General features: G+C 39.6%; 1 protein-coding gene across 1 annotated transcript; it reads left to right on the forward strand.

The window, feature by feature from the left end:
- The first annotated feature begins 3,527 nt into the window (after window positions 1–3,527).
- LOC117092081 (ATPase family AAA domain-containing protein 1-like) lies at window positions 3,528–5,042 on the forward strand. The gene is given in 2 exon segments (XM_033225262.1): window positions 3,528–4,669; window positions 4,988–5,042. A coding segment is annotated over 1 exon segment (1,086 nt). The 5' UTR covers window positions 3,528–3,577; the 3' UTR covers window positions 4,664–4,669; window positions 4,988–5,042.
- The last annotated feature ends 5,664 nt before the right edge of the window (window positions 5,043–10,706 follow it).

A 10,706-nucleotide genomic window follows, 5' to 3' on the forward strand; every position in this document is an offset into this window, starting at 1 on the left:
TGATTTTACTAATTTACTTATTAATTTATGGAAAATAAACTCAAAGACATACTCAGAAAACACATTTATTCTTTATTAATGCAAAAAATTAGTGACCAGAATTGCTATTTTCTAAGTACCCTTAGACACGGTAGTGCAAACAAAATACTTAGAACAGCATTTTGATATTTGTTAAGCAATCAGTCATGCCACTTGAACTTTTTCATTCTCACCATATCCTGGAATACTTGAAAAGCCAAATTCAAAATATGAACATTCTGGGCAACATAGTAAGATCTTGTCTCTACAAAAAAAAAAAAAAAAATTTAAAAATTAGCAAAGCTTGGTGGTGCAGGCCTGTAGTCCTAGTTACTCAGGAGGCTGAAGGTGGGTGGATCACTTGAGACCAGAAGGTTGAGATTTCAGTGAGTCATGACTGCACCACCACATTCCAGCCTGCACGACAGAGCAACAGCCTGCCTCTAAATAAATAAACAAATAATTAGAAATATAACAGTTTTTGGAAAATATGAAATCAAAGCAAAATAAATTAGTTAGACATGAATAAAATAGGCCATGTGGAACTCAGAAAACTGTCATTATTCCAGAGTACAGCACTTTGATGAGCAAAATGCTTATTTTCCACAAAATCTCTGCCTCTTTTTCTGTTTCTATGCTTCCCACCTGCCTCTCCTTCTCTGTCTGTCTCTTCCTCTCTTCCCATGTGAGGATAAGATTTGATAAATGATGCATCCTGGTCTCTGGTGTATCATTTCTAAAATCACATTGATAAGGACAGGAGGCAGGAAAATACTGGGTAGAAGAGGACAGTACCCTACAAAGGCCCCACCCTCAAGCCTGGAAACACACAGGCCTAAATGGAAACATGCATTCCCAGTTATCCTGTCCAAATGTCACCTTTTCCAAGGCCACTCTGGCCTGCCATGCCCCTATCCTCTGCTCATATAGATCCCAAGCTCCACAAGCAGAGAAACAGGAGCAGAAGAGTGGCAGAGTGGCAGAGCATTGCAGCAGAAAAGGAGAGAAGAGAAGGAGCATCCGAATGTTGAGAGGAGTTTGGCTGGGGATGGTTGGAGGGGAATTTACCATAGACGGCCAAACCCCAGTGGAAAGTCATCTTCCTACTCCATCCCCTTTCCAGCTCCCCATCCATCTCACTGAGAGCCACCTCCACCACTCAGTGAAAGCCCCTCAGTCACCATCCTTCAAGTCCAGGTGACCTGATTCTTCTTGGACACTGGACAAGGACCTGGGTACCAAGCAGTCAGGGTGTAAAAGGCTGTTACCCCAACTCTCTACTGAGCTGGTTTAACACTCAGCCATCCATGGATGGCAACTGCTAAAATGGCATTAGTTGTAACACATCCCTAGATGCTACCATGGGGCTGGAGTCCAAAAGCGCTTGCCTCAGCTCCTGTACTTGCCCATCTGCATGCTCCCCCTCCCGTAAGGGGCTTGAGTGAGCAGTGGTGAGCAAGAGTCACACCCCTGGCACAAGTCCTACGAGAGGGTCAGGGAACTCTCCCATTTCAACATGCTAATCAACAACTTATATCTATGTACAACATTTCTTTAAGACAGTCATTTGAAGGTTTTTATATTTGTTTCTTTTTAGATGGATGCTTTCCATTTTAGGGGCACTCCTTTTTCTCCTTGCCAAACTGATGAAAATATCCCAACCTATTAGAATACTATTTTATCTTACTTCTCTGAAAGCCATCAATTTTTTTTGCATTATATTTGCTTACATTCAGAAAATGACATTTTTATCTTTTCTTTTGATTCTAGGAGTTTTTTTGATTACAGTCCTGCCACCCTATATTCCCTGCCTAAAATACTCTATTCTTTGGAAACCATCTAATGTAAATCTCAAAAAAGGCCCACTAATGAGCTAAAGATTGACATAGTAATTGTTGTTTCAATGGGAACAACATTCAGAGGGTGAGGAGAGTGCATTTCTCTTATTTCATTTCAATAGTAGCAATCAAACTTCTAATTAAAATTAGGCCCGCAATTATTTCTAAATGATTTTGGTGACTTCATTAATCTGCAGTGATGAGTTACCTCTCTAATATTTAATATCCTAACAAGGCAAGCCACGTATTATCAAGCTCAAGTCAGATTTCAGTCAGACCTCTATTTCTGGACACTAAGAATCCATTGCTTCTCTTGTATGGTGAGGAGCATATTTTCAGAAACAGTTCATGTCCTAAATAGACTGAACATTTGTCTCACATTGTAAACTTCCAGAGGGCAGACAACAGTGGCAGTTGTAATGCATTTTAGCTCCCTCAAAGGAGCACTAAGGGGAGGTGAAGAAACTGCTCATCAACTCTCCCAGCCACACGGCTGGAATGCCTTGGTTTTGAGGTTGAATAAGCTGCTCTCAGAGGCTAGTGGGACCTCTTTTATTCCTGAGGGGAGAGTTGCCCTTTTGTGAGAATCACAAAAATTGTCTTTAAAGAACAATTTTATTGTAACATGCTCAGAGGTTGCTTTTATCATAGTCCTGTCCTTGGGGATTCTCATCCGTGATCTCATGATGCTCCTAATCTTTACCTCCAATCCTATCTTCTCTTTTGTGATCTGGACTCAACTGAAACTGTCCTTATAAATTTTATAAAATTTATCATGAAGAAGGGAGGGGAAGAAACCAAAATAAACCAAGCTTCCAGCACATTCAGCATTAATCATTAGGTCAGCTTGCTCTCTGACCTGCTTCCTCATGGTTGTTCACAGCCTACTGCCACAGAATCACATAAGCCCTGTCACAGATTATAGCTCCCCTTAACTGCTTTATAGTCAACAACCTAAACACTATGAAATATTAAATTTACCCATTTGAGGTATTCTTTCAAGGCCTGCATACCAGTGAAATTACTGACATCAGTTGGTCTGAAGGACCCCAGGAGAAGCTGACTTACCCAAACAGTGCGGTTTCCACATCCTGATGATTTCATCCTTCTTGCCCCAACCAATGAATGGCCCCAATTTTTCATCCCCTTGCCCTCCAAAAATCCCTTTAAAACCCTGGCCCCAAACTCCTTGGAGAGATGGATTTGAGGGTCTCCTTCCATCTCCTCAGCTACCCTGAGATCATTAAACACTGTCTCTGATGTAAACCCAGCTGCCTCAGTGTATAGGTCTCTGATTATGCAGCGGGCATATGAACTTGGTCCTCTAACACAACCATCCAACTTATTTCTAAACCTCACTTGAATAACAAAGAATCAGGGCTTTGTCAACTCATTTTCTTTACTTTAAAATATGTTCATTATTGAGGAATCCCAGTTACCTATGTCAGAAAGTTGAGGCTCCGGGCTACGCAGAAAGTCTCAGGCCAGCAGATAGCAGGTTAAGCAAACACCAGGTGCGCGAATTTGCTCTAGCTCACAGTTTCTAAGCCTGGGAGCAAGCCGCATTCTCGCAGGCGAATGCGGGTCGCGCATGCTCCGTGCGAGAGAGTGAGTCGTGGCTCCCGCCTGAAGCGTTCTCTCGCAGGCTGGATTTCCTTCCTGTGCGAGGCCAGCTGAGGGCATTTGCTCCCGCTGTTTCTGCTCCTGGGTTAACAATCAAGATGGTACATGCTGAAGCCTTTTCTCGTCCTTTGAGTCGAAATGTAGTTGTTGGTTTAATTTTCCGTTTGACAATATTTGATGCAGTGACATACTTTACTGTCAAATGGATGGTAGATGCAATTGATCCAACCAGAAAGCAAAAAGTAGAAGCTCAGAAACAGGCAGAAAAACTAATGAAGGAAATCGGTATGAAAAATGTGAAGCTCTCAGAATATGAAATGAGTATTGCTGCTCATCTAGTAGACCCTCTTAATATGCATGTTACTTGGAGTGATATAACAGGTTTAGATGATGTCATTACGGATCTGAAAGACACAGTCATCTTACCTATCAAAAAGAAGCATTTGTTTGAGAATTCCAGGCTTCTGCAGCCTTCAAAAGGTGTTCTTCTCTATGGGCCTCCAGGCTGTGGTAAAACGTTGATTGCCAAGGCCACTGCCAAAGAAGCAGGCTATCAATTTATTAACCTTTAGCCTTCCACACTGACTAACAAGTGGTACGGAGAATCTCAAAAATTGGCTGCTGCTATCTTCTCCCTTGCCATAAAGCTACAATCATCCATCATCTTTATAGATGAAATAGACTCCTTTCTACGAAACCATTCAAGTTCTGACCATGAAGCTACAGCTATGATGAAAGCTCAGTTTATGAGTCTCTGGGATAGATTGGATACTGATCACAGCTGCCAGGCCATAGTAATGGGAGCTGCCAATCGTCCTCAGGACCTTGACTCTGCTATAATGAGAAGAATGCCTACAAGATTTCACATCAACCAGCCTGCTTTAAAACAGAGAGAAGAAATCCTGAAACTCATCTTGAAAAATGAAAATGTGGATAGGCATGTAGACCTGCTAGAAGTTGCCCAGGAAACTGATGGCTTTTCAGGAAGTGACCTAAAAGAGATGTGTCAAGATGTTGCCCTCCTCTGTGTTACAGAATATGTTAATTCTACATCAGAAGAAAGCCATGATGAAGATGAAATTCGGCCTGTTCAACAGCAGGACCTGCATCGGGCAATTGAAAAGATGAAGAAATCAAAGGATGCAGCATTTCAGAATGTTTTAACATATGGTTGTTTAGATTAAGAGTAAATATCGGCTGGGCGCGGTGGCTCAAGCCTGTAATCCCAGCACTTTGGGAGGCCAAGACGGGCTGATCACGAGGTCAGGAGATCGAGACCATCCTGGCTAACACGGTGAAACCCCGTCTCTACTAAAAAATACGAAAAACTAGCCGGGCGTGGTGGCGGGCGCCTGTAGTCCCAGCTACTGGGGAGGCTGAGGCAGGAGAATGGCGTGAACCCAGGAGGCAGAGCTTGCAGTGAGCTGAGATCCGGCCACTGCACTCCAGCCTGGGCGACAGAGCGAGACTTCGTCTCAAAAAAAAAAAAAAAAAAAAAAAAAGAGTAAAGATCATTTGTACAGTTCAGTGATCTAGTTTGGTGTGTCCTCTTATCAGTCATTGGAAATAGAATGAAAGAGTGTTCTTTAAACAATGAGGGAGCTCAATGTTTATGGTTTTATACTCTGAATTCTAACTTATTGAGATATAGTTGTTACATAAGTGGTATTACTGTTTGTCAAAACTCATGAGGAGGAACAGTTGAATCCAGCCTGAACATGGGTGCTTGTGTTTGACCTCTTTAGCCATATATTGTACAGCCTTATAAAATCTAAGTTGGTCTTAAAGTCATAAATGATTCATTGGGTCATTAGTGAGAAACAGGGATGTGGTTAGGTGCTGGTTCCTAGACATGTGAGTATGCGTTTGTGTGTACATATGTGTGTGTATATTAAATGTATATATTCACACATTTTATATTGACATTCTGTAGATATGTTTGAATATAGAAACCTTTTTTACCCCAACTACTGAATCCAGGAGTACCAAATAATATATAGTAAAACTAAGATTTAAGGTTGTGTCAAAGAGGTACAGTGATTCAGCCATTTCCATTTGTCATTTGTTTCAACCTTTTCTTAAGTTGAGTGTTTTTCTTTCTGCAGTTGATTAGTTGGATCCTCCACATCTTGCATATATACATGGGCTCAATTATTATGTTTGTCGGGATAATCAAATAAAAATATTAATTCGTGATCAGCATTGAATGGTTGTTAGGCAGCCATGTGCTCAACACTGATTTCACCTTTTTCTGTAAGTACACTGAGTATAAGCTTTTTAAGTTTAAATTGATTTACATGAAAGTGGGTTAAAAGACTTTTCAAAAGCAAAAGTTTGAAAAACCTCAGTACCCTTTAATATATGTACATTTCTTTCCTTTCTTCATTTAATGTAACATGTCTGTTGTAACTATGTTTCTTAAATATTATTTTAAGGTTATGTGTTCTTTAATTATGGTAAAATATAATTTGGTCACCAAAAATGAAATAATAGTTTAAAACAAGTAGCTGTTACTAAATGTGCTAAAAATACTCATTTTGTAATTAATTTTAGTTTTCTTAGTAGATTATAAATTGTGCCCTGGTCAAGTACAAATGTACACATCAAAATGCCCATTTTGTATCTATCTGTAGTCATTTAACGTGAATTATATGTGAAATTTTTTTCATTATTTTACTAACCAGAATTCTGTTATAGGCACCTAAACATGCAGCATGAGGAAAATGGCACAACACAATCTTAAGGTGCCTTCTGAATCGCCAGATTAAATTATGCTTCATATGTTTTTGCTTTTACTGTACTTATTTAAAAACTCTCAATCTTTATTCATGTGTTACTTGATTAATTTATCTGATAATGTCTCTCACAACAATCTGTAAGATCATTTATTCTTTGGTTGTACTTTGAATGGTGGGGTAGAAGTTTCAGGTGAACACTGGATGACAAAAAGCAAGTTAATGGAAGATTGTGAAGAGGATGGAAAAATTGAATACAAGATACCAAAAATGAAAAAAAGTGTCCCATTTTTAATAAGTATATTATACTATTATTTTATAAATGTGTAATAAAGGGGTCCCTCTTTAAAAAAAAAAAAGAAAGTTGAGGCCCCTTTCTCAATTTCTTTATTTTTTTAACCTCTCATAATTGATCAATGATCAACTCTCAATCCTTCCATCCTTTTAACATTTCTCTGTCCTCTCCATTACTTCATTCCTGACATTAAAAAAAAAAAAAACTTAGACCATTATCATTCAAAGTACCTCTTGATAGCTGTCTCCCAAGCAGTGCTTTCCTGTTCCCAATAGTAATCTAAATGTTGTTCCCATATATACTTTTTCTGTATATGACCTGGATAATTCAGAAAAACCTAATACAACTCCCAACTACAGGGACAGGTCTGATTGATTGAATGGCAATTCTACCATCCTTATCCCAAAGAGTGATTCCTAAACCTAGCTTTTCATATTCCCATGAACAAAAGATTAGATGAAGAGCACATAATCCATTTTGCCAATGAGATGCAAGGGGACAACTGCTGGAAATTTTCTGAAGACTTAAAGCCTGAATTAGTTCACCACATGAGGAAAACTTGCCAGAAGATAAAGTATAGCCCAGGAACGAAAGGAAAATGGATCTGAGACAGGTACTTTAATCCATCTGCAAAGCCCACCCTACTTCACTACTTTCATTGCATGAGCCAATAAGTTTACTTATTTATTAACAGAATTTGTCTTGGAATATCTCTCATTTGCAACATAGAAATCTTAACTATTGATTCTCTCTCACTATGGTTATCACAACAGTCACCCAAGTTATTTGTCTATCTCTGGTATAAGCCCCTAAATGCTGACCACTCATTCTCTTGACAGTGATCTTTTGAAAAACTTTTCAAATCTAGTTATGTGCTCCCTGCTTAATCTCTTACCATGATACCCTATCATCTTTAGAATAAATTAAACCTCATCAACCTGACACATAAGGTCTCAATTATTGAATTTTTTTCTGTCTCCCCAGTTTCATATCTCCCTTCTTCTGAATGTAAATTCTATGCTTTAACCCTGGTCAAATGATTAGGGCTCCCAGAACACAAGGTTATCATTCACCTCTTTGCCTCTGACATGCAGGTTTCTCATTCTAGAATTCAATTTAGCTCCATTCTCTTCAGCAATCACCTATTTTGAACCTACATTGTATCCAAATGTGTGCAATGCACTGGCAAATTTATTTTCTCCTTGCTTACCTGATGCCACCCTGCTGTAAAGCCTGTCTCCTCCTTAGAGAACTGTCCTTTTTCCTTTGTTTCATGCTTCCTTTCTTGTTAACACATATACCACTGTTTTAATGGTTATTATAATTGGCCTCTCTTTAGTGTCTGTCTTAAAGGCAAGATATATTTATTATTTATCTCCATATTTCCAGCTTCCTAAGGTCAAGGTTAGTATATTGATTTATTTGCACAACTAAGCAAACAGAAAACCAGATCATTAAAACTGGGAGTCACATTAAGTATGAGCTAATACTAAGAATGAGTGAGGTGACCCACTGCCTGCTGAAAAATGGCCCCTGATACTTGGCCTCTACGTAAGAGGTGCCATAGCAAGTGAAGTGGCTGATGGTGATTGGAGAGCATGTGCAGATGCCAGAGACATGCACATCTCAGCTCAGATCATTGCTGGGAGGTAAATAGGCTCCATGTGGCCAGCACATCTGATGGTCGTTCAAAAAAAGAAAAGAAAAATCCACCACACAGGGTCAATATGATTGGCCTCACCTTTATGGACTAAATATGTCCAGGGTGCGATAGCATCCTCCAATTTATTCCAGTCTCATTTTGCAAGTGAGGAAACCAAAACCAGAACCAAAACACAGTTTTCCCCAAGAGATCACTTGATTGAGAGTACATGCCTCTCCTGCACACTCTAATGGGTGCTGCACACTAAAAGATTAGAGCAGCTTATTTATCTGTATCCCTCCTCCATCGCAGTACATGTTCTATGAATGTAGAGAGTTCCCCTGTCTTTCACCTTTGACAGGACCAGGAACGCAGTGCTCTGGAAATACTCCTTGAATGGATATTAAATGGAAATTATGCTGCTGTCAGACAGTGTTTGACTCTTGGCATCATCACCACCTTTAACATGTAGATTTGTAGATTCACTCAATAGGACATTTCATAAAACTTTCCTTGCTGAACTCTTGGAAGTTTGGAGTGGAATGGATGGTGGATCTTAAGGTAGTGGGAGAGTTATGTAGATTAGTCTCTGCTACAAGGCATAAAGGTGATATAGAAGAATAATGACTTGGGTTAGGCAAAGAGGAAGAAGTATCAGTTATAGAGGTGGATATGGAGAGCTTCCTTAACTGAGTGACCAAGTGTATGTAGGGTTCTGACAAATAGAGAATGAACTGTTGGCCTGAGGAGTTGGTGTGCCACCTCAGCAAATGCTGGGCATACATTCACAGTGTCTTGCTGCACTCATTTTTGCCTCCATGAGCATCTCTCTACTAAGTAAATGTGTAGGGGAGCTTTTTCTAGCTGTAAAAGGCAGAATAATGGCCTGCTACATATCCATACCCCAATCTTCAGAACTTATGGCTATGTTAGGTTACATGGCAAAGAGTAATTAAGGTAACACTTGGAATTATTGTGGCTAATCAGCTGACCTTAAAATAGGGAGATTATTCTGGATTATCTAGATGAAAGCAATGTAATAATAGAGTCCTTGTAAATGGAAGACAGAGACAAAAGAACCAGAGTCAGGTGTAAACTAAAAATAAAATTCTAAGCCCCAATCAACTGTACAAACCCCCTCTTGGCTAAGAAGACACCATAAAAAACTTGAAAACTGACAGGATGGGAGGTCAAACACACCTGGTTATACTCCCTTCCTTTTGGAGTTTAGAGAAAACAGTGTTAAACCGGAGATCATAAGACTGACAGGACAGACTTTGTGCAGTCAGATATCAAATTACAAACAGGATCTAAGGCCATGCCAGGCAAGGGTTAAGTCATCCACCCTTACACTTAAAAAATAAATTATATTCTAATTGTCACAAATATTTCCTTTCTCTCTAGCAAGTGGCTAAACAAATACTGGCCTTGAAATAAGCAATGTTGAAACTTTCCACTTTATCAATCATTAGACACTGACTAACTGAGGGCCCCCTGTTTCACCAGCCCTAACTAAAGCTGTGATTGGACAAGAGAGTGATTTCAGCAACTTTCGCCCGATTAGAAGACCACTGACCACGGATAAGTTTTGGTTTACAGAGGCTGCACACTTGAGTGCCTTTGTGTCCTGAGAAGACTTTTAGACATACAGGGTCTAACTGTCATGTATCTAAGTGTTAAGTCTCCACCTCAAAGTGGACATAGATTGTTACATGCATGTTTATTCAGTGCGCATGTGTCAGGACCACCTTTATGAATATTCAGAGCTTTTCCTACATCCTGTTAAATATGTATGTGTACCCAATCTGTTCATCATAAGGCTCCTAGCCTAACCCCTCCTCCTTTGAAGTGCCACCTCTTGTCTTTGCCAGACTATGCTTCTGACTCTATGAAATGGCCACGTGCAGGCTGTAAACCTTTACAAGAAATAAAATATCTTTTTCTAAATGTGTGGATCTTGTGGTTTTTAAATTAACAGACTATGATGTGTGACCATTAATGCAGAGGTTAGAGTGATGAAGTTGTGAGCTTTGAAGATTGAGGAAGAGAACCTCAAAGGCTATGTAGGCAGCCTCTAGTAGATGGGAAAGGCAAGGAAACAGAGTCTCTAGAGGCTCCAGAAACACTACCTTATTTTTGGCCCAGTGAGACTCATTTTGGACTTCTGATCTCCAGAATTGTAAGAAAATTAATTAGCATTGTTTTAAGCTGCTGTTGATGGAAATTTGTTACAACAGCCATAGGAAACTCATACATTAGCTGTTTGACCTTGACAAATCACTACACCTTTTGGAGCCTTGCCTGTGTGTGACAGTATATAAAATCAACCCTAAAAACTAGCTCTACTCTTATGATTAATATTACATAGACAATAATACTGAGCTAACAATAGTTTTAATGGGGTGAAGGCCTCTGTCTTTATCATAATTGTGGTCAACCTACATGCTTGATTTTTCTGTTTACATGGTGCTATCAACCCTGAACAGCTCTGGGCAGAGAATTCTGGCTGACTCATTGCAAGCATCACTGAATTCCCACTGCATATTGCCATGTTC

Source organism: Trachypithecus francoisi, unplaced genomic scaffold, assembly GCF_009764315.1.
Source record: "Trachypithecus francoisi isolate TF-2019V2 unplaced genomic scaffold, Tfra_2.0 Lachesis_group12, whole genome shotgun sequence".
NCBI lineage: Eukaryota > Metazoa > Chordata > Mammalia > Primates > Cercopithecidae > Trachypithecus > Trachypithecus francoisi.